The 23,770-nt window shown below is 49.9% G+C and overlaps 4 protein-coding genes across 4 annotated transcripts in view; 2 read left to right on the forward strand and 2 right to left on the reverse strand.

Annotated features, from left to right (window-relative positions):
- S100A8 (S100 calcium binding protein A8) overlaps positions 1-23,770 on the forward strand; it is a 146,887-nt gene that overhangs the window by 101,511 nt on the left and 21,606 nt on the right. The window lies entirely within an intron of this gene.
- Positions 2,331-3,994, forward strand: LOC133087059 (protein S100-A7-like). Its single transcript, XM_061183821.1, has 2 exons — positions 2,331-2,471; positions 3,833-3,994. The coding sequence occupies exons 1-2, from the start codon at positions 2,331-2,333 to the stop codon at positions 3,992-3,994; spliced, it is 303 nt and encodes a 100-aa protein (XP_061039804.1).
- Positions 6,892-7,650, reverse strand: LOC133088159 (transmembrane protein 230-like). Its single transcript, XM_061185975.1, has 2 exons — positions 7,534-7,650; positions 6,892-7,164 (listed from the first exon to the last, which is right to left on the reverse strand). The coding sequence occupies exons 1-2, from the start codon at positions 7,640-7,642 to the stop codon at positions 6,902-6,904; spliced, it is 372 nt and encodes a 123-aa protein (XP_061041958.1). The 5' UTR covers positions 7,643-7,650; the 3' UTR covers positions 6,892-6,901.
- On the reverse strand, positions 17,520-19,781 carry LOC133088160 (protein S100-A7-like). The gene is given in 3 exon segments (XM_061185976.1): positions 17,520-17,618; positions 18,185-18,271; positions 19,641-19,781. Coding segments are annotated over 3 exon segments (327 nt in total).

Consider the following 23,770-nt stretch of genomic DNA (forward strand, 5'->3'; position numbering starts at 1 on the left):
ACTGGGATCGAACCCGGGCCCCCTGCATTGGGAGGGTGGAGTCTTAGCCACTGGACAACCAGGGAAGTCCCTAACAGAAGGTTTTGAATTAGGTGTTTCTGGGAGTGTATACTGACTGCTGTCTACTAGCTGTATAATCTTACTTTACTTAAAATCTTTATAAACCTGATTTTCCGCTCCTACGTGGAGACAACAGATCTCCCTCGTAGGTGGGGAGGGCTAAAGAGGCAGCAGCAGCAGCAGGTATCTTGGTGCCTGGCACATCCTAAGCTCTCAGTAGTAAGTGGCGGTGGTGGTGATTATTGCTCTCAGGCCACGTCCCTAGAAGGACTGAGTGAACGGAAGTGGAGACCATGCTGCCTTCAGCGTCCAAAATTCCATCCTCTTCAGGTCCAGAGACCCAGTTTTCTCAACCCGGTTCCCTGTCCTGTTGCGACACACCGCACTGGCCGCCCGGCCCCAGATCAAGCTGGGGACAGCAGAAGGCTCTAGGGGAGGTTCCTTGGAAGGTGCAAGACCCGATGTCCTGGGATTCGGCTGGGAAAGGCTGAGCACACCCTCCTGGGTAAGCCCACCCAGCTGCATGGGGCAATGTTCCAGGAGACAAACAGCAAACATGGTCTCAGGGCTCCCAGCCCCTGGAAAGAGCCTGGCTGAGCCTTCTAAAGAGACCGGTCTCTGCCCAGGTGCACATCTCACTCATCCTTCTCCTCGGTGACGTCTCCTCAGCTCAGGTGAGTCTGCACCTGCCTCTCTGCCTTTTCTAGGAGGAGTGCACAGGGCCCAGCGTGGAGGAGGGGAGAAGCAGCTCTGGGAGGGGATGCAGGAGCCTGTGGTCCAGTCCCAGCTGTGCCACCAACAAGGCTGTGTGCTTTCACCCCTGCTGAGGGTCTCATCTGTGCGGCAAGATGACTGACCAGATACTCCCTGTTCCTCCCGTGGGCTCCTCTGTGACAACTCTTGTGGAAACTGCCCCACTGGGGCCCGAGGACCATCCTCAACCTCCTTCTCTTCTTTCTTCTCTGGATCCACCTGCCTGTCAGGTCCCAGGCTGGTGAAACCCACCCCACCCCACCCTTGGGGAGAGTGGGTGCCCCTGCCAAAGCCTTGACGGCTCCCTAAGCCCAGGCCTGGGACCCCCACTCACCATTAGTCCGCTGAGACATCCTGCCCCCACCCAGGTAAGAGACTGATCCACCAAAGCTCCCCATCTGCTCCCCAGCAGGGAAATGCTCAGGGACCGTCTGGACACAGGGCTCAGCTCTGGTCTTGGACAAGTTGACAGAAGGCCTTGCGTGGCTCCTCTTACTGACAAAACAGCGGGGATCTTTCTCCTACATCAGAAGGCCATGGGGTTTATCTGAGATGCCCACACGTGTGAAACGGGGTCGTTTCCTGGGTGCTTTGGAAAGTCTGGGAAGCGAGGGCTGCTCTGTCCAATTTCTCTGGTTGGGGTCCAGGGCAGTCCAGACCTCTGACTGTTGGGGGAAGAACTTACTTAGGGAAGTCAGACCTTCTCTTTATTTAAATGAGGTCAAGCCTTGGCGATGCAGAGAGCAGAGAAGTACAAAGGGTTGATACGGCCCAATAGTCAGCAATTCTAATGAGCCCCATCTCCCACATTCCACCCAATAGCCTAGAACTGGGGCAGGTATTTCTGTTCACTTCAATCCCAGGCTGACTCTGGTCCCCCGTCCCTCCTTCGCACTCTCAGGCATGGTCCAGGAAGAGCCCCACCAGGGCTCAGGACAGGGCTGCGTTTCCCTGCTCACACTCATGCCCGGGACCCTCCGCAGTCCATTTCATGCAGAGCTTGCCTTACGGTCATGCTGGGCCTCCAGGGGGTCTTCCTGAAGCAGCCCAGGAGGGTCAGAGCAGATCAGAGATGACCCTGCTCTGCCCCCGTGACTCTAACCCTGATGTTGAAGTTGAACCGGGAGGAGATGGATTTGCTGCTGTTTGAAGTGTGGGGTCATTCAAATGCTCTGGTTGCTGGGTCCCATCTCAGGCTCAGTCCTTCTCACTGCGGCTGACCGCTACATCTCTGCTTCCGCATTCTGTGGCTCTACCCACAGTGGACGTCTGCTGACCTCCTTCATCTTCTTAGACCCTGCCCTGTGGGGACCCAGGCCCCACGCTTGGTCCCACCCTCCTCCTTTTCAGCAACTCCTCCCACCACATAGAGAAGCACACTTGCTTCTGTTCCTCCTGAGCCTCCCTTCACTGGCTGCTCAGTCCCCATCCCGTTATCCTAACTTGGAGACCCTCCCCTGGGGGAAGGATACAAAAGCTCACTGTCTCTCTTTCTGGCAGCTGTGCTCAAAGTCAAGATGAGCAGCACTGAGGCTGAGAAGACCACGATAGGCATGAGTGACCTGTTTCACAAATACTCAGGACTCAATGACACCATCGAGAAGGGGGACCCGCTGAAGCTGTTGAAGGAGAATTTCCCCAACTTCCTCAGTGCCCGTGTGAGTCGGGATCTGGCTTCCCAATGCTCGGGCCCTGGCACGGCTGAAGACACTTTGCTCTGGGACCTTGGACAAGTCACTCTCTTTCTCTGATCCTCAACTTTCTCAACTGCAAAATGACATAGTAGGACTTCCTATCCTGGCTTATTATCAGGGTGAAGAGAGATGATGTATATGTGGCAAAGGAGGAAAATGTGTGGATATAAATGGTTGATATTAGGTTGTCAAAAAGGGCTACAACTGGAGGGCAGTGAATGTGTCCCCTCGCCTCTGCCACCCCCCCTGCATGAGACTCCAGCTCTTCTGCTCTGGCGCTGAGAGGCTCGAGAGGCCCCCACAGGGTCCTTGAGATAAGAGGGAGGGTGATAGAAATTCCATCACCGACAGAATTGTCTTTTAGAAGAGGAACAAAATTTTAATTTATTTATTTTGAAGTATAGTTGATCTACAATGTTATATTAGTTCCAAGTGTATAACCTACCTATTTGATATTTCTATAGATTATACCCCATCAAAGTTATTATAAAATATTAGTCATGTTTCCTGTGCTGTACATTACATCCTTGTATCTCATTTATTTTATACCTAGTAGATTGTACCTCTTAATCCCCTTCCCCTCTCTTGCCTCTCCCCTCTGGTAACCACTCAGTTGTTCTCTGTATGTATTCATTACCGACAGAATTTAACACCCCTTACTACAATGAAGAACTCATTTGCAGACCTGTTTTAACCTGACAGAATGTTCTGAACTGATTACAAAATGAGGGGGTTACCAGGTAACAAGGAGATTGGGTAAGCAAGAAGAGGGACCTCAGAGCAGGTAAGATCCTGGAGGCCAAAAAGCAAACAGGAGAGGAGGGTTAGGTTGGAGAGGACAAGGATGGGGCTTATTTCTTTACTTATTTATTTACTTACTGATTTACCTGAAGTATAGTTGATTTATAATATTGTGTTAGCTTCAGGTGTACAGCAAAGTGATTTAGTCACGTATATATGAATAGGACTGATTGTGAGCCCCTGAGGCGAACTTAGGTAGGTGGTAGCCTTGAAGGGGGGTGGGGGAGCGGGTCTGGGGCTGGAGACCACCCCACCAGCACATTGGGCAGCGCAGCTCTGGGCAGAGCCTGCTCACCATGTGAGGTCTCTTGTCCAAGTTCACATTTGGGGCAAGGACTCTCCCTCAATGAACTGCAGGGCAATGGCAATGTCCCCACCCCATCCCACACTTGCCCTCAGTCAATGCCACACCAGTCACATCTGTGCTGCTCTGGGTCTCGTTTCTCTGTCTCTGCCTCTCCCTCTTCTCCCAGCTCATAACTCTTGTGAGACTGAATTGCCTTGTTTTGTGTCTTTTCCCGAAGACCAAAATGGGCACAGATTACTTGTCCACTGTCTTTGAGAAAAAGGACAAGAATAAGGACGAGAAGATTGACTTTTCCTCGTTCCTCTCCTTGCTGGGGGATATAGTCACAGACTACCACAATCATGGCCACGGAGTGCCACTCTATTATGGGAGATATTAGTGAGCCCAGAGGCCTCCAGACAACTCAAGAAACAATAAAGTGTCTTTTCTTACCAGCAGCTTGCGTTACTTCCTCCATTTCTTTGATGTGTGTGTCTCAGACAGAATACACAAGTGTTGGCTACCTGCTTTGTAGATTCTCCACTAGATGAACAGCAATTCCTTCCTAGCAAATGTCCACTCCCAGAGTGCTCCATCCACGGCCCTGAGTCCTGGTTGGGTCCCTCTTGCCTGTTGGACCTGGAGATTCACCTGTGCTCCTTGCATCTGGAACCCAGTATTATACCCAGCAACTAGGTGGGCCTTGGGCAGGGTATAAACCAGAACTCTCACTCAGGGCCTTGTAGGGGCCAGATGGGCACTTGCTCTCTAGACAACTGTCATGAGGGTAACGAGCAGACTCTGTCATCTTTCTCTCAAGTGCGGTTTGCTAAGGCTACGCATGCCGCTGGGCACTAGGGAGACAAAGGCAAATGAGTCAGTCCCTGGTCGAGGGGGAGGAGTCCTTTCAACACACATGAAACAGGTAACAAGTCGAGTTGGTTCCGGTCAATAGTTCTGGGTGGTCATTTTGGATCAATGCTAACATTCATGCACCTGATGCAGGGGCTGGCTGGGAGCAGACAGTGTGTGATCTTCATTGCTGAGCCAGATATTCTGCTAGGAAATGAAGATGCAGAAATAAAAATAATGTGATGGCTGCCCCCTGCCCCCCAAAATGCCCATTTTCTGTGTCCTTTCTGCTGGGGGTTGCTCATTCTCCCCAGTTTGAAGCCCTTCAAACCCTTCAGGCCAAGGGGCACAGTCAGCATTTGTCTCCATTGCCAGCGCCATTCTCAGACCATTTCCCCACTATTCCTCACGCTTCTACAACCTTCCCCCATCCTTGAGGCTCACGTCATGCTGCCGTAAGAGTTATCTTCCTTTCTTGTTTGAGTCGCGCACACTTCTGATGCATAGAGGGGTTAGACACTGAACTTACATTCACCCTTTCTGTCTCACCAGGACAGAATACCTGGAGTAAGTCCGCCGTCTTAGGCCAGATTTCCTAGAAGGAGAGATAAGATGGGGATCCTTGTGTAAGTGGGTTATTGGGGGAGTGCTCTCAAGTGAAGCTTGACAGGAAGTGAGGGGAACAGCACAGGACAGGGGAAGAAGCTAGACCAAGATGTTAGCTTCAGTTTAGCTTCAGCCTGATTCCACGGGGGGCTCCGGAGCATGAATGAAATCAGAGGGTTGTCCCACTTTGAGCCAAAGAGGCCCACCTTTTGTTCCCCTTTGTCAGGTAATCCCTGACTGCCAGCCATCCCCAGGTGGAGGCAGAGCCTGGCTTTCCTGGGCCTGCAGGTTCCTTTGGGGCAAGAGCGATTCTTAGGAGAAGGGTGCCGTTGCGACCTATTAGCGGCCGACACTGAGAGGAGCTGGGTGATGGGCACTCTTACCAGGTAACAGGGATCTGGGTGGCACATCACAGTACCTACTACAGTCCACCCCTTGGACCCACTCAGAACCCCTTGGTTCTCATGTCAAGTTCCTTCCCTCCAGGAACAGCTTCTCCAGGTCGGGTCAGCTATGATTTCTGGGCAATTTATGAGAGGAGGGTTCGGGGACTACTAGAGTCCTCACAGCTGCACATGTTATTAAAGTCACAACCCACACTCATCATCTTCCTCCTCTACCGCCCTTTCGAGATTTCTCTCCTTCTGCTGGTCTAGGTAGCTTGCCTGGTGGGGTGACCCACACCATCACTCCTGAAGGGGGTGGGCTCCTGGTTCCCATGCCCTTATCAAGCTTTGGGTGCTGTATTTACCCATTTACAGTTAAAGCTGGACGTAGGAGTGGATGCCCAGTGGGTCACCTGAGTGCTCAAAATATTCCTTCCTGCTCCCGTTGTGTAGCTGTATTCCCCCATGGTGATCAGGATCAATTCTCCTTCCAAACCTTAAAAAAGTTATTCCCTTTTTTTTTTTTTTAGATTTTGACATTTTAATTTCTTTTGAATACAAGTCACTTTTTGCAAGCTAGGAAACAAAATCAAACTAAGGCAGTCTTGTCCTCTAGAGATCCAGGCCAGTTCTTACAACCTTCAGCATAATGACATCATAATACGAGGTGCTAATAACAGGGTTAAAAACTATAAATAATAACCACTTATCTACATTTTTTCCTTAGGAAACAGCCAAAAGTCCAGTGCTTAAAGGCATGATATACAGAACACCTAGATCTACAGACGACAGAATGATCCAAATTATAGGCTGGCCAACCTGTCAGTGAACCAGATCAGAGCTGGCCAAGGACTGGTGAACAGAGAATGTGTTTACAGTTTGAAAATTTGCTCTGAGGTTTAAAAAATTCCTAGTTGCTGTTATTAAGAAAAAATATTATAGATGCACCACACTGATATTTGATTTTGCCAAGGTTTTCCACTAGAACACACAGTTAGAGTATGGGGATAAGACACTTAGATATTTTCAAAATAAATTACTTAGTAATAAGAAATCTGACATACTGCATTCTTCTATTAGCCACAAGAACATATTGACAATGAGGACTATATAAAACAATGCTCAGCTCTAAAAAGGGTGGTGGCAGCAATGCATTCCACTACAGAATAAACTCCCACTTTCCCAATTAACATTGCTACTTTTCATGATACATATTCATGTGGAAAAACTTGTCAGGAGCTTTTGCCAGGGCCAGGAGATGAAAAATAGAGACTGTGCTAATGACATGGATAGTTGTAAGCTCAGTTAACATCTTTAGGATGGACTCATAAAATCTGGCCGCTGTTTTGATAAACATCTGCAAATCGCAGAACTCCTTAGCCCTTAGCCATAGTATCTGCTCAATGTCTTAAAACCGGGCTCAGTCCCATCTGTGACTCTTTTCTTCAGGGCTGAGGTGTGTGCTAGTCATCAAAGTCTGGAATGTCATCGTAGGAGTAACCCCGGTAGCTTTTGGATGCATAGTAGGCGATGCACAGGTGGTCAAATCCTGGCAGGAACACCAGGTTGCCAATGATCAGGACGGGAACGGCCCGGTCTGCCTCCCCTTTGCTGATATAGCCTGCCAGAAGGAGGGAGCTTATCATAATGAGAAAAGTGCCAATCAAAAACAGCACCGTAGCAAGCGCAATGGCCTTATATGAAATCTTAGGAGGGCTTTTCTTTTCTTTTCTTTTTTTTTAAAAAATGTTCTTTCCTTTGGGGGTAATTATTGTTTCACTGTTAGGAATTTTATTATTTATTTATTTATTTATTTTTGGCTGTGTCGGGTCTTTGTTTCTGTGCGAGGGCTTTCTCTAGCTGCGGCGAGCGGGGGCTACTCTTCATCGCGGTGCGCAGGCCTCTCACTATCACGGCCTCTCTTGTTGTGGAGCACAGGCTCCAGATGCGCAGGCTCAGTAGTTGTGGCGCACGGGCTTAGTTGCTCCGCGGCATGTGGGATCCTTCCGGACCAGGGCTCGAACCCGTGTCCCCTGCATTGGCAGGCAGATTCTCAACCACTGCACCACCAGGGAAGCGAAGCCCCCAAGAGAGCTTTTCTTAAACTGAAGGTCAATGTAGCCATCGTCTGTACTGGAGAGCCTTGAGTATTTCACTTTACTACTGGGAATTCCAGTAGCCAGGTTGGTATGAGACGGCGTCATAACACGCTGACACAGCTGCAGTCGGAGCCCCGGCCAGGCCGCCCGCGCGCCGACAGCTAGCTCACGGTTTGCAGCAGGTAAGCCCGAGGCCTCATGGCACCAGAGTTATTCCCTTTTTGCCCGCTGGAGTCCAGGCACAGGGAGTCCTTGGTGGCCAGGAAGAAGCAAATGCTCATAGGTTCCTTTGGGAAAAATCTGGGGAAAACACTACTATATACACTTGCTGTTTTGTTGCATGGTTTTCTTTATGGGACCAAGTCTCTGTTTCAGTTGGTGGCTTGTGGGTCTGAGAACTGGCTCGGACGTGCACACGTGTGATCAGGAGAGTGTGCAGTGTGGGGCTTTCTCCTTGAAGAGAAAACCGACACTTGTCTTCCTGTTGCAGTCTCTACAGCATCTGGTGTAGGGCCCTCATGAGGCTGGTCCTTCCTTCAGGGAGCTCATCACCTAAACCACTGGTTCTCAGACTGTTTTTTCTCCCCTGCATACATTCTCCTATGGATGTTGTTAAAATGTAGGTTCCTGGGCCTCACGCTTAAAGACTTTCAATGATTAGGTCTTGGCTGGGGCCAGCTGATTCTTCCCAAGTGGCTTCAGCTCTTCTGAGAAGTTAAAGGGAGCCACAGCCTGGGTGGCACAATAGAGAAGATGGTTCTAGGTACTTTCACTGTAAGCATCTTTGCTGCAAACATTTCACTGCATAACTAAGTGGTTTTAAGGCAATTTTTACCATAAAAGACATAATAATGAAAAATAAAACAGGGACTATAAAAAGGACATAATGAGACAGAGAAAGACAAATATGATATTGCTTATATTTGGAATCCAAAAAAATTGGCACAAATGAACCTCTTTACAAAACAGAAACTGAGTCACGGATGTAGAAAACAAACTTATGGTTACCAAGGGGAAGGGGGGGGTAAATTGGGAGATTGGGATTGACATATATACACTACTATATATAAAAGAATACTAATAAGACCCTAATTTATAGCACAGGAACTCTATTCGGTGCTCTGTAATGACTTATATGGGAATGGAGTCTAGAAGAGAGTGGATATATGTATATGTATGGCTGATTCACTTTCCTGTACAGCAGAAACTAACACAACACTGTAAATCAACTATATTCCAATAAAACATTAATTTATAAAAAAATAAATAAAATTAAAAGGACTTTATTGCAAAATACAAAATATTTGAATACATTTAAAATGTGTGGGGACTTCCCTGGCCTTCCCTTTTAGTGGTTAAGGCTCTGCGCTTCCACGGCAGGGGGCATGGGTTCCATCCCTTGTTGGGGAACTAGGATCCCTGCATGCTGCGGCATGTGAGCAGAGCGGCCAAAAAAAGAAAAAAAAAAAGAAAATGTGTAGATTCACAACAATCCTGCCCAAATAACTGATTTTATTTTGTGGGTTGCACCTAAGCACTTGTCCTCCAAGTCTTTTGTTCATACTATTTTATAATTTTTTTTTTTTTTGCTTGTTGATTCATCCCCTTGTTCAGCATCACACTTTTTTCTTTTTTCTTTTTTAATTTTTAAAATTTATTTTATTTTATTTTATTTTTTTTTGACTGCATTGGGTCTTTGTTGCTGTGTGCAGGCTTTCTCTAGTTGCGGCGAACGGGGGCTACTCTGTTGCAGTGCGCAGGCTTCTCATTGCGGTGGCTTCTCTTGTTGAGGAGCACGGGCTCTAGGCGTGCGGGCTTCAGTAGTTGTGGCACGCGGGCTCAGTAGTTGTGGCTCGTGGGCTTTAGAGCACAGGCTCAGTAGTTGTGGCGCATGGGCTGAGTTGCACCACGGCATGTGGGATCTTCCTGGACCAGGGCTCGAACCCATGTCCCCTGCATTGGCAGGTGGATTCTTAACCACTGCACCACCAGGGAAGTCCCACACTTTTTTCGTTTTTGCTAAAATGTCTTCCTTTATTAAACGAGGTATCAGTTGCCAAATACTAGGATGCGTATTTGTACCTGAGCTATGTATTGTGCTATGAAAACCTCTACACTGTTGCTTGTTCTTAGCATTTTATCATATATCTGTTGATAGATGTTCCAAAGTTCTATGGGAAAGGTGGGTTCAACTCTGCGCCTTCGAGGCCCTTGGCCTCTTTCTCCTCCAGTGTGTGTTTCAAAATCAGAAACCAGCTCTTGGGGCAAATCATTGTCATCGGTTTTCTGGATAAAACCAGGAATGACGTCAATAACTGGGAGAAATGCTAATGCATTTCGACTAGTTGAAATCAAACTGTCAAACCCAAAGCTGTCAACTGGTTATTTATCTTTCAATCTTACGGCCAGTTAGGTATGCAGCAAAAATGTTTGCACCAAAAATGTTTACAACAAAGAAGGTTCTGGTGAAAGTATGGGACATGAGAGAAGATAATCCTCAAGTCCCTCTTCAGGGTGGGAGCTTCATCTGGCAGCCAGCTACCACTTGGCTTCATTCTGGGACTCCCAGGTGATATCAGGAGACCCTGCATTCCTGAGACAGGCAAGGGGTTACACCTTGTCTCTTAGGGATGAAACCATGCTTCAGGTACCCCCTACCCACCCTGTACTGGGGAAAGGTAGTACAAGTAACATCGTTCAGTCTACTTTCTTGAATACAAACAGAATAATAATAGCAAACTCATATAGCGGATACCACCTGCCCATCACTCTCCAAAGTGCTTTATCTAAGTTAACTCCTTTAATCTTCATAGCAATCTAGGAGGCACATACTATTATTATTATTTTTTTTAATATTTTATTTATTTATTTTTGGCTGCGTTGGGTCTTTGTTGCTGCGCACGGGCTTTCTCTAGTTGTGGTGAGCGGGGGCTACTCTTTGTTGCGGTGCGTGGGCTTCTCATTGCAGTGGCTTCTCTTGTTGCGGAGCACAGGCTCTAGGCACACAGGCTCAGTAGTGGTGGCTTGCGGGCTCTAGATCACAGGCTTAGTTGCACCACGGCATGTGGGATCTTCCCAGACCAGGGCTCGAACCCGTGTCCCCTGCATTAGCAGGCGGATTCTTTTTTTTTTATAAGTAACTTTTACTATTTTTAATATTAAGTGGCTTGCTGCTATTTCCCTTCAGTCCAGAATCAAATGAAAACAAATATCAAAAGTTTATCCGTTTTTTATCAATTGATAATAATTCACCAGAGTTAAATTAATAAACATGTTATAACCAATTTTAGTATAAGGCATTCACTCTTTCTGACTCATAAGATGTATAAACCTTAATATCCTTCATCAGTATCTGCTATCTTTAAGCTGGCTGACATCACCCTACAGTGGTAATTCTACTACACAGGCATTTTCTTCAGAGATGGAACACTGGTTTCTTTCTGGCAGGCGGATTCTTAACCACTGCGCCACCAGGGAAGCCCGAGGCACATACTATTATAGTCACCCCCTTTTACTGATGAGGACACTGAGGTGCAGAGATGGTAGGTCTCATGGCAGCCTGCGGGTGGAATCTATGATTTTAACTAGGATGTTTTGGAGGTGCTTTGGGGGTGGCTGCTGCTGGTCCCATTTCCACCCCTTCCCAAAACACTTCTGCTTTTTACAGTTTGATATCTCTGGCTACTGCATACAATTTTGATTGCAGAAGATATCTTGGAATAAGATCATCTGAAAATCTTGTGGAGGAGAGCCTGCCTGGAGGAGGCTTGATGGGAGGCCATGCTGAGGATGCAGAGATATTTCGAAGGAAGAGAGTGCAGATTTATTCAGTGGATGCATGTATATGTGTGTACGTGAGTGCATGGTGTGTGTGTGTGTGTGTGTGTGTGTGTGTGTTGGGGAAAGAGCAGAGCCAGAAAGCCTGACGTTAGGGAGACCCCTGGTGCTCCTGATAGACCTTGAGAGCTGGGGGAAGCAGTTTCAGGGGAATAGGAAGGGCTCCAGAGAGGAATGAGAAGCAGCCCTGAGGAGTATGAAGGTGCCTGGGTGGGTGCTCACGGAATATCCAAGCTCCCCTCACTCCATGGGTGATGATTTGTAGCACAGAGCAGACAGAGTAAACCCAGTGAGTCAGCAGGCCGCTGTCCTGGCCCCAGCAGTTCCCGTTGGTGGCTGGAGATGACAACATCCTACTGGCAGGATCCAGAACCTCAGGGCTATGAGCCCGAGCAACTGGGATGCTCATCGGGAGGTGGGACCCCTGGGCCTGACCCTGAGTCTGCCCCTCCCCAGCTCTGTGACTTTGGCCAAGCCAACCTGCCTCCTGGACTTTTGTTCCTTCAACTGTAAAATGAGATATATCCCAGTTGCCTTTCTGGGCCTCTGGCTAGGCAAGATGTTTCCAGTAAAAGTGGTTTTCCTCAGAAAGCACAAGTGTTTCCTTTGTAACAGACCCTTGTGGCGTGGCCTGTGATCAACAGGAGTGTGAGAACCAGGGCTCTGGAGACCACAGAGGCCCCTCCCCACTGCCTGGGCCCTGGAGTCTGCAGAGCACCCAGGATGGAGGTTCCCGAGGCCTTGTCCATGTCAGCACCCTGGCTGTTTTGCTCTCACTTTCCGGATCACATGTCTGTGCGCCCAGCACCTGCCCTGGATGGTGGGCTCCGGTGGGGCAGACCCAGAGTGGAGACCCTGCTCGCTCAGCCCAGAGATGAACAGAGACTGGATTTCTGCAGTGCTAGAAGCTGGCCTTCGGAGTCAGCAGGTCTCAGGTTTGAATCCTGGCTTTGCCATTTACCAGGAAGCACTCTTGGGAGATTTATCTAAGCCCTCAGTCCCACATCTGTAAACTGGGATACTGATACCCATGGCACAGGGTTTTTCTGAGGATTAAATGAGACTATGCATTCAAAGCTCTTACCACGCCACCTGGCATGCAGTAACCTGTCACTGATGCCGGCAGCTCTTACATGAGTGATAGTTAATGAAAGTTAGTCCAGTGACCCACTGGATACATAATCGGACACTGGTTCTACCTGCAAATCCCTAAATGCCCTATTTCCTGAGGCTCAGTAGCCCTCTCATCTTCCCTCTGTCACCACCTGCCAGGCCAGCCCCGCGGGGCTCCAAGTGGGGCCTGGGTTGGGCAGAGTCCTGGGTGTGAGTCCCCACCCAGAGCAGTGTCACGTGGGCAGCTGATGGAACAAGTCTAGATCTGAGGACTGTAAAAGGGACCACCTCAGAGAACAGCTCTCACTTGTCTCCTCTTCCGTGCCTCTTTGCTTCTTCCAGGTTGAAGGCACGATGCACCAGCTTTGCTTCCTGCTCACCCCAGGGGAGCACCCCTGGGCCCGGAGTCATGGAGGAATCAGGGAGAGTCATTCCTCTTCTCCCTCCAGGCCTCTGCATCTTCTTCTGGACACCAAGGGGCTGGACTAGATAACCCCCCATGTCCTTTTTGCCTGGACTTTGGGTGGCTCTGTGACATCCAGAGAGATTCACAGAAGAACTCCTGGGGAGAATGTCTTTGTAGGTAACTGAGAACAGACCCAAGTCTAGGATTTCCAGAGCCGTCTCTACCCCCTGCCGCCCTTAGTTCTGCTTACTCCTTGGTTTGTGGCATCCCCTGGCTTTTTGGGCTCAGATCTCCTCAAGGTGCCCAGAGAGGCACCAGGGGAACTCACAGCCCATGCCTGCATGTTTGTAATATCCCCCTTCTTCCATTGCCGGGACCCATATTCACCATTATTCTGGCCTCAGCCTGTTGAGATCTGGGAAAAGGATGGTCCAGCCCACAAGTTCTGAGAGCAAATGCCCCATTACCCTCTGGGCTGCACTTGCATCCCATGACCTTGGTGACAACCAGCCTCAACTCCAGCAGGGCTCTGGGGGGGGGCTCCTCTCATTGGGCCATAGAATGCATCCAGAATAAGGGGGGTCCTAGGACCGGGAGCAAGGGAATATTATAAACATGCAGGATTGACTGAGCTCTTCAGCGCCTTCCTGGGAGTACTGCGAGCAGACCTAAGCCCAGAGATCTGGGAGATCCAGGGAATAAGGTCGGTGAAGTCTTTTCCCCTTAGGAGGTGATTGTTGGTTTGTGGCAGCTCCACACTGACAGGGCAATACTGGGATTCCTTAATATTATATTTGAGAACACAGAGCTCTGGGAAATGATGGGGTTTTCATGCCTTTCTCCTTGGTAATGTTTTGACAGGGAGTCTCATCCCTGATTTCAGGGCTGACAGATCTAAAGGCTCTCATCTTTCCCAGAATCTAGAATCCAGGGTCTATCAGACTCTACCGCTTCATACTTCTACTCTTCACAGCCCACTTCCTCTACCCTCTGCCCACACATCCCATCCTAGGCCTCACAATCCCCAGAACTTTCCCCACCCTCTCCTCAAACCTTTATTCCCTCCTCGGAACTTCACCTGGCAAAGAAATACCCAACTCATCCTGCTGCATCTCAGCCCTGCTCTCTCACTCTGTCCATGGCCCCTGTCCCTCCACTATTCCCAGCCTAGCCCATTCCCGCATCCCCATTCCCTATAGTCTTACACATTAGAAGGCAAAGCCAGGTGACTTTCTTTCCTGCAGCTTATTGGAAAACAAAGATGATTAACAGTGAAGCTGAGAAGATGCCGATGGGCTCGCTCAAGCTGTATCACAAATACACCTGAGATTCAGAGACCACAGACAAATCTGGCTTGGAGAAGAAGATGAAAAAGAATTTCTCCACCTTCCTGTTGACATGTGTGAGTAGGGACCTAACGGGGGCTGAGTGGGGAGTGGAGCGGGGGGAGGGGGGGGCGGGACCCACGGTCCTGTTTGCCTGAGGATTCCAGCTCACTGGGAGTCTCCCATACGGTTGGGGGAGGGGCAAGCATCTCTCACTTCTCCCCAGCCTTCTGTAGGGCCCACTCCCTGCCTCCAAGGGGTGCACAGCATCAGGATGGGGGTTAGATGACCCAGGTTCCTGCACAGCCATGACATTTACTTATTTTTTTTTCGGCTACATACGTAACTTTTATTGCTGGATCAGAAAAATGGATCGTCATTTTAATCTATTTTTTTACTTTGTTTTTTTAAAATTTATTTTTTATTGGAGTATAGTTGATTTACAATGACTTTTACTTTTACTTTACTTTTACTTATAATGGTGTTACAAATATGCTAAATCACCTACTCATTGAGCCTTAGTTACCTTAGGTGTAAAATGCAGACAATAGCACCTGTGTCCCAGGGTCATCATGAACATTTAAATGGGGTGATGTATGTGAAAATGCTTTGTAAAATGCAAAGAGGGATAGAGATGCTAATTATTGTTATTAGATAATCAACAATCCATGGTGATTTGTGGCTCAGGGAACGGTCTCTTGGCCTAAAATGTCTCTTCTGTCTGCAACAAAAATTTTCTGTTTTAGACTGATGTCTTTAGGGTCAGCTGCTGCTTCTGGTAGCTTCCCTTCATATACCCCTAGGAGTAGAAGTCACACAATAGAAGTCATAATGTCAAGTGAAGCATTGCAGCCCTAATACTCTAGAAGTTTTTGATTCTCACTGACTCTATTATCTAACTTCACCATTAAACCATTAGCACACACTGAACTCACTAGCACAAATAATTCAATAAATTAAATCACTGAGAGTGGGATTCAAAGAGCAGGGGATTCGGAATTAATGCATTTTTATGGGAATAATGATGAGTGTGGGTAGTTTTTTTTTTTTAAATTAATTTGGTTGTACTTTTTTTCTTTTTAATTTATTTATTTATGGCTGTGTTGGGTCTTCGTTTCTGTGCGAGGGCTTTCTCTAGTTGCGGCAAGTGGGGGCCACTCTTCATCGCGGTGCGCGGGCCTCTCACTGTCTCGGCCTCTCTTGTTGCGGAGCACAGGCTCCAGACGCGCAGGCTCAGTAATTGTGGCTCATGGGCCTAGTTGCTCCGCGGCATGTGGGATCTTCCCAGACCAGGGCTCGAACCCATGTGCCCTGCATTGGCAGGCAGATTCTCAACCACTGCGCCACCAGGGAAGCCCGAGTGTGGATAGTTTTGAGACTGCAGTCAAAAGGATGTCAGACTAGGGAGAATGAATATTGAGCATCCAAGGGGCAGAGGCAGGCTCTACCTCAGAACTTCCTGGTGTCCAGTGTATGCTCTCATTACAGCTAAACAGCCATCAGCTGGAAAGCCCAGGACCAGGGCTCCCGCCCCGTTCATTATGGCCGTCTGTGCCCACCCTCCTGCAGCCCCACACTCACCCATGCTTATTTCCCCTCAGCCTCTGCCATCCTCTCCTCTACCTCCTAGTCCAGGCCAGGGTTGTAATCTAGTTTTCCTTTGTTTGATATCTTCTCCCCACAGGAAAGAAAGAGCCAGATTTCTTAGAAGGGTTCTTTAAGAAGGAAGACATGAATCGGGATGAGAAGATCAGTTTTCCTGAGTTTCTCTCCAGTGTGACTGCAGTTGCCATAGCTTTACACACTCAGTCCCATGGCCAGAAGCCCTGTTCTGAGGGTCAGAGATTAGCCAGGCCCAGCCCATCCCAGAGGTCTCCACGGAGACCTCCTGGGAGTCAGTAAACTGTCGCCTCCTTTGCTCTGGTTGTTGGTGTTATTTTTCTTCTTTCTCGTTGATCATGAATGTTGGCAAAATAGTCTGGAAAGGATGTTCCTGAAGTGGACAGGAGATGATGGTCTGGGAATGGAGGTGCCCAAGGAAAGGTGTAGTAGGGAGAAGAACAGTCACCCACATGGACAAATAACTCACCCTACATGTCACCTGCGGGAGGGGTAGAAGGAGAATGTGGAGACAGTTGCCTAATTCATCCAAGAAGAATGTTTGCCTGATTAAGAGGTTAGTGGGAGGCTGTGAGTAGGAGGGTAGGGAGTGATAGAACCAGAGGAGGTGACCTCAAGGAGAGAATGCTGGCTGAATCTGCAGGGGACACGGTCTAGAAGTGGCATTGGGGAGGGAGGTGAGGGCTGACCCTGCATCATGGCCCCCTGGAAACACCTGCATCTCTGGGGAATGCTTGTTTCTAAATCCTCAGTCCCTAGCACCTTGCCTGGCCTTGAAGGGCCAATGGGTAACGACATGCCCCTGCCCGTGGCAGATAAAAGGGGTGGTAACATACACATTCGGCACGAGCGCTCCTTCTCATCCCTGAGCGGACTCTCCTCTGTGTTCCCTCTGCAGTCCTGTCTCCTCACTTGGCTCCTGTAGGTTGCCTGGACCCCTGGACTAGCTTGAGCTTCTCATACCTGGAGCATCCATTACCACGTAGTTTCCCTAGATGCCCAGCTCCCAGCATGTATCAAACCATTATTGAGGATCAGTTCAGCAGACAGGGTGACTCTCTCTCACTTCCACAGGAACAATCACACAGTGCACAGGGACCAGGACACAGCCCAGGGAGCCCAGGTCACAGGACAAGAGATCCAACCCTCTGGGTACTGCTGAGCCTCCTATTCACGGCGACATGTGGCCCTGTGTCCCCAGTACCTCCCAAGGAAGCCATTTTTAAGTGCTACCAGTCTCCCCTATGCCCTCAGGGAAATGCTGGGACATGAGGCACAGTGTGGAGACACTGGCTCCTGCCCACTGTAGTTTCTGGATCACCAGATGCTGATCCATGCCATCAGAAGGAAAAGCATGGCTGGGGCCTGGTGGAATGCTTTGTCCTGGCCTCCACCTCTGGGACCCCAAATATTAGCTGCATTTAGGGAGCAGAGACAGAGGTGGACACAAGGCCCTGCTGAGAGAAACGGTCATTTATACTGGAGGCCACTGGAGGGCGCACTGCGGACACATTCTCGATCCATCCACCAGGAGGAGATTCCACATAATGTTCACCAAAAAATGGTAGTTTTGAAAGAGTAGGCAGCCAAAAAAAAAAAAACAAAAACAAGGAAATAGGCCAGAATCTGGGGGGGATGACACTTCATTGTTTCTTGGGTTGTCTGGAGGCCGCTGGGCTCACTAATTTCCCCCAGAACAGGGTGGCGCTCCGTGGCCCTGATTGTGGTAGTCTGTGGCTATATCCCCCAGCAAGGAGAGGAGCTCGGAAGAGTCAACCTTCTCGTCCTTATTCTTTGAACTTATTATGATTTTAGGCAGCCTCTCTGCTAATGGGTGGGGTTGTGTTCCTGTCTTGCTAGTTATTTGGCATGGGGTGTCCAGCACTGGAGCTTGCTGGTCGTTGGGTGGAGCTGGGTCTTAGTGTTGAGACAGAGATCTCTGGGAGAGCTCTCACCAATTGATACTGTGTGGGGCTGGAAGGTCTCTGGTGGTCCAATGTCCTGAACTCGGCTCTCCCACCTCAGAGGCTCAGGCCTGACACCTGGCCAGAGCACCAAGACCCTGCCAGTCACACGGCTTTGGCTTTCTTCCTTTTTTATTCTCTCCCTTTAAAAAGAAAACCGAAAGGAAACTTCCAGTAATCTCAGCTGGAAAATTAACATTCCAGATTGCTCTCCTTCCCGAGGATGATGATAATCTGATTTACTGCCTCCTTGCTAGAGGAGAGAGGCTGCAGTTACCACCACCGACAATGAGGAGTTAGGATTATATGTGAATTTCAATTATCCGTGTTAAACTTATCTTCCTCTAGCCTGACGGCTGTCAAGTCCCCCCAAAAAGATAACCTGCTCCCTTCAGAGTCATGATCTCTTGTCCTTATTCTTGTCCTTTTTCTCAAAGACAGTAGACAAGTAATCTGTGCCCATTTTGGTCTGCGGGAAAAGACACAAAACAAGGCAAATTCAGTCCCACAGGAGTTATGAGCTGGGAGAAGAGGGAGAGGCAGAGACAGAGAAATGAGACCCAGAGCAGCACAGATGTGACTGGTGTGGCATTGACTGAGGGCAAGTGTGGGATGGGGTGGGGACATTGCCATTGCCCTGCAGTTCATTGAGGGAGAGTCCTTGCCCCAAATGTGAACTTGGACAAGAGACCTCACATGGTGAGCAGGCTCTGCCCAGAGCTGCGCTGCCCAATGTGCTGGTGGGGTGGTCTCCAGCCCCAGACCCGCTCCCCCACCCCCCTTCAAGGCTACCACCTACCTAAGTTCGCCTCAGGGGCTCACAATCAGTCCTATTCATATATACGTGACTAAATCACTTTGCTGTACACCTGAGTCTAACACAGTATTATAAATCAACTATACTTCAAGTAAATCAGTAAGTAAATAAATAAGTAAAGAAATAAGCCCCATCCTTGTCCTCTCCAACCTAACCCTCCTCTCCTGTTTGCTTTTTGGCCTCCAGGATCTTACCTGCTCTGAGGTCCCTCTTCTTGCTTACCCAATTTCCTTGTTACCTGGTAACGCCTTCTTTTTGTAATCAGTTCAGAACATTCTAACTGTCAGGTTAAAACAGGTCTGCAAATGAGTTCTTCATTGTAATAAGGGGTGTTAAATTCTGTCGGTGATGCATACATACAGAGAACAACTGAGTGGTTACCAGAGGGGAGAGGCAAGAGAGAGGAAGGGGATAAAGAGGTACACACTACTAGGTATAAAATAAATAAGATACAAGGATGTAACGTACGGCACAGGAGACATGACCAATATTTTATAATAACTTTGATGGAGTATAATCTATAGAAATATCAAACCACTAGGTTATACACTTGGAATTAATATAACATTGTAAATCAACTATACTTCAAAATAAATAAATTAAAATTTTGTTCCTCTTCTAAAAGACAATTCTGTCGGTGATGGAATTTCTATCACCCTCCCTCTTATCTCAAGGACCCTGTGGGGGCCTCTCGAGCCTCTCAGCGCCTGAGCAGAAGAGCTGGAGTCTCATGCAGGGGGGGCGGCGGAGACGAGGGGACACATTCACTGCCCTCCAGTTGTAGCCCTTTTTGACAACCTAATATCAACCATTTATATCCACACATTTTCCTCCTTTGCCACATATACATCATCTCTCTTCACCCTGATAATAAGCCAGGATAGGAAGTCCTACTATGTCATTTTGCAGTTGAGAAAGTTGAGGATCAGAGAAAGAGAGTGACTTGTCCAAGGTCCCAGAGCAAAGTGTCTTCAGCCGTGCCAGGGCCCGAGCACCATTGGGAAGCCAGATCCCGACTCACACGGGCACTGAGGAAGTTGGGGAAATTCTCCTTCAACAGCTTCAGCGGGTCCCCCTTCTCGATGGTGTCATTGAGTCCTGAGTATTTGTGAAACAGGTCACTCATGCCTATCGTGGTCTTCTCAGCCTCAGTGCTGCTCATCTTGACTTTGAGCACAGCTGCCAGAAAGAGAGACAGTGAGCTTTTGTATCCTTCCCCCAGGGGAGGGTCTCCAAGTTAGGATAACGGGATGGGGACTGAGCAGCCAGTGAAGGGAGGCTCAGGAGGAACAGAAGCAAGTGTGCTTCTCTATGTGGTGGGAGGAGTTGCTGAAAAGGAGGAGGGTGGGACCAAGCGTGGGGCCTGGGTTCCCACAGGGCAGGGTCTAAGAAGATGAAGGAGGTCAGCAGACGTCCACTGTGGGTAGAGCCACAGAATGTGGAAGCAGAGATGTAGTGGTCAGCCGCAGTGAGAAGGACTGAGCCTGAGATGGGACCCAGCAACCAGAGCATTTGAATGACCCCACACTTCAAACAGCAGCAAATCCATCTCCTCCCGGTTCAACTTCAACATCAGGGTTAGAGTCACGGGGGCAGAGCAGGGTCATCTCTGATCTGCTCTGACCCTCCTGGGCTGCTTCAGGAAGACCCCCTGGAGGCCCAGCATGACCGTAAGGCAAGCTCTGCATGAAATGGACTGCGGAGGGTCCCGGGCATGAGTGTGAGCAGGGAAACGCAGCCCTGTCCTGAGCCCTGGTGGGGCTCTTCCTGGACCATGCCTGAGAGTGCGAAGGAGGGACGGGGGACCAGAGTCAGCCTGGGATTGAAGTGAACAGAAATACCTGCCCCAGTTCTAGGCTATTGGGTGGAATGTGGGAGATGGGGCTCATTAGAATTGCTGACTATTGGGCCGTATCAACCCTTTGTACTTCTCTGCTCTCTGCATCGCCAAGGCTTGACCTCATTTAAATAAAGAGAAGGTCTGACTTCCCTAAGCAGATTCTTCCCCCAACAGTCAGAGGTCTGGACTGCCCTGGACCCCAACCAGAGAAATTGGACAGAGCAGCCCTCGCTTCCCAGACATTCCAAAGCGCCCAGGAAATGACCCCATTTCACACGTGTGGGCATCTCAGATAAACCCCATGGCCTTCTGATGTAGGAGAAAGATCCCCGCTGTTTTGTCAGTAAGAGGAGCCACGCAAGGCCTTCTGTCAACTTGTCCAAGACCAGAGCTGAGCCCTGTGTCCAGACGGTCCCTGAGCATTTCCCTGCTGGGGAGCAGATGGGGAGCTTTGGTGGATCAGTCTCTTACCTGGGTGGGGGCAGGATGTCTCAGCGGACTAATGGTGAGTGGGGGTCCCAGGCCTGGGCTTAGGGAGCCGTCAAGGCTTTGGCAGGGGCACCCACTCTCCCCAAGGGTGGGGTGGGGTGTGTTTCACCAGCCTGGGACCTGACAGGCAGGTGGATCCAGAGAAGAAAGAAGAGAAGGAGGTTGAGGATGGTCCTCGGGTCCCAGTGGGGCGGTTTCCACAAGAGTTGTCACAGAGGAGCCCACGGGAGGAACAGGGAGTATCTGGTCAGTCATCTTGCCGCACAGATGAGACCCTCAGCAGGGGTGAAAGCACACAGCCTTGTTGGTGGCACAGCTGGGACTGGACCACAGGCTCCTGCATTCCCTCCCAGAGCTGCTTCTCCCCTCCTCCACGCTGGGCCCTGTGCACTCCTCCTAGAAAAGGCAGAGAGGCAGGTGCAGACTCACCTGAGCTGAGGAGACGTCACCGAGGAGAAGGATGAGTGAGATGTGCACCTGGGCAGAGACCGGTCTCTTTAGAAGGCTCAGCCAGGCTCTTTCCAGGGGCTGGGAGCCCTGAGACCATGTTTGCTGTTTGTCTCCTGGAACATTGCCCCATGCAGCTGGGTAAGCCCCACCCAGGAGGGTGTGCTCAGCCTTTCCCAGCCGAATCCCAGGACATCGGGTCTTGCACCTTCCAAGGAACCTCCCCTAGAGCCTTCTGCTGTCCCCAGCTTGATCTGGGGCCGGGCGGCCAGTGCGGTGTGTCACAACAGGACAGGGAACCGGGTTGAGAAAACTGGGTCTCTGGACCTGAAGAGGATGGAATTTTGGACGCTGAAGGCAGCATGGTCTCCACTTCCGTTCACTCAGTCCTTCTAGGGACGTGGCCTGAGAGCAATAATCACCACCACCGCCACTTACTACTGAGAGCTTAGGATGTGCCAGGCACCAAGTTACCTGCTGCTGCTGCTGCCTCTTTAGCCCTCCCCACCTCTGAGGGGGATCTGTTGTCTCCACGTAGGAGTGGAAAATACGTGCATCAAGATTTGAAGTGAACTAAGACTACACAGCTAGGAAACAGCAGTCAGGATCGATCCCAGGAAAGCCTGGTTCACATTCTTACTCTTAATCTCTCAATGAAACTTCTTGGGTCACATCAGGACCGGCCTTCTGGGACTCAAAGTCCAGAGGAGTGAAGCAGGTCACTTCACTGCCATCTTCACACCAGGTCCTCGGTGGATCCTGGGAGGAAGACGGGTTTCACGACCCACAGTGACAGACGAGGGAAGCCAGAGAGGGCAGTGGGCTCAGCCCTGTCACTTGTTGCTGAGGGGACACTGGGGGTCAGAACCCTGAGTCCTGACCTCACCTCCTCACTCTTGAATTTCCTTCACAGCCCCAAGGGTGCCAAAGCCACCGGGGCCCCGCTGTCTAGGTCTAGTGGTGGTGACTGCCATGGAATGAGCCTGCAGGCAGGAGCTTGGGCCAAGTTACCTCCCGGCCCCTTGACGCTGACTTCCCATAAGTCTTCATGACCTTCCTCCTTTCTCCATGCAAAACAGTCTGCTTGGGGCTTGGCAGCCAGACCCTGGGCTCTGCTGTGTTCCAACCTGCAGTGGAAAGGCTGGTCCAGGCTTGGGAAACAAGATGGGGGAGTCAGGGGATCCTGTCGAGGCTTGGTGAGGAAAGGGGCTGATGAATCGCTGATACTGAACATTTTCCTGCACCTCTGCCCTGAATTTCCCTGTCTGATACGAGAGCATTCCTGGTTCACCTGGTGTGCAGTCCTCAGGCTCCCTGGGCTCTCCTGAGCTGGTCTGACGTCTCCCTTGGACAGGGCCTATTTTCTGGAACCACCTTATTCACCCAAGTAGCTATCCACCAACTGGGGGCCTGACTGACAATAGGACAGCTCACAGAACGGGGGTGGAGACCCAGACTGGTGGTCGATGTCTTCCCCATCCTGGGACCTCTTGAGGTCTTCTCCAAAGAGGCGCCACAGTCCCGGCTTTCTAGGAGATCCCAATTTGGTGGCGGAAGAAAACAGGGGACAACTTGTTCTTTTTGTAGTTTGTTTATTTGATTGTTTATATTTATATATAATTTACGTTTTGAGAGCCGACTCTGATCTGGATGTGCACGTGGGGAGGAGAGAGAGATGTTGCAGGTGTGGACAGTTCTTGAGCATCGCTCCAACTCTGGGGGGCATGCCAGTAACCCAGTCGACCCGGGGTGCGGGGGCACCCAGGCCAGGTGGTGGTAGCAGTGGAGAGGGTGGAAGGCAGTGGCACACAGACCCCAGCCCTCCTGCAGTTCAGAGGTCACTTCCTGTGTGACAACTCCAGGCAGAGCCAGAGTCCCCATGTCCCTGTGCATGTTGGTTCGTTTCCTGTGCTGTCCCCTGGCTGTGCTCACCGAGATCTGGACCATGTCTCACTCACACTGGCCCCAGTGCCCAGTGCTGGGTGAGAACTCCATGGACACTGGCTGAACTAGCAAGTGAGGTGTTGTCAGAGAGGTTCGGGGAAAGCGTGTGGGAATTCTGAGGAGGGTGAAATGACTTTTCAGGTGGGGGAATCAGGGAAAGAGTGGTTGGGGGGCATCCTTTGAGTAGGCCTTGGAGCATTGCCAGCAGCCGACACACAGTGGGCAGGTGGCAGTGAATCGATGATCAGAGATAGGGATTGCTGTGTCTGTGGTCATGCAGGGCTGTGCTGGCCAGGCACCCCAGGCTTCCGGCAGCAGTTAGGGGAGTGCCAGGAGGTGAGGGAGTGGCAGGTGGGCACTCAGTGGAGGGTACTAGGACACAATTCTGCCTCTCAGCTATCACCCTGGAGGGTGGGGAGACTCAAATGCAG

The sequence above is a fragment of the Eubalaena glacialis genome, chromosome 3 (genome assembly GCF_028564815.1).
Source record: "Eubalaena glacialis isolate mEubGla1 chromosome 3, mEubGla1.1.hap2.+ XY, whole genome shotgun sequence".
NCBI classification, from domain to species: domain Eukaryota; kingdom Metazoa; phylum Chordata; class Mammalia; order Artiodactyla; family Balaenidae; genus Eubalaena; species Eubalaena glacialis.

Bases quoted from the DNA above. Each gene is read 5' to 3' on its own strand.
- LOC133087059 (XM_061183821.1), top strand. From the start codon at position 2,331: ATGAGCAGCACTGAGGCTGAGAAGACCACGATAGGCATGAGTGACCTG. The intron at 2,472-3,832 runs GTGAGTCGGGAT...CTTTTCCCGAAG, and splicing joins CCAACTTCCTCAGTGCCCGT to ACCAAAATGGGCACAGATTA.
- LOC133088159 (XM_061185975.1), bottom strand. From the start codon at position 7,642: ATGACGCCGTCTCATACCAACCTGGCTACTGGAATTCCCAGTAGTAAA. The intron at 7,165-7,533 runs GCTCTCTTGGGG...AAAAAAGAAAAG, and splicing joins TGACCTTCAGTTTAAGAAAA to AAAAGAAAAGCCCTCCTAAG.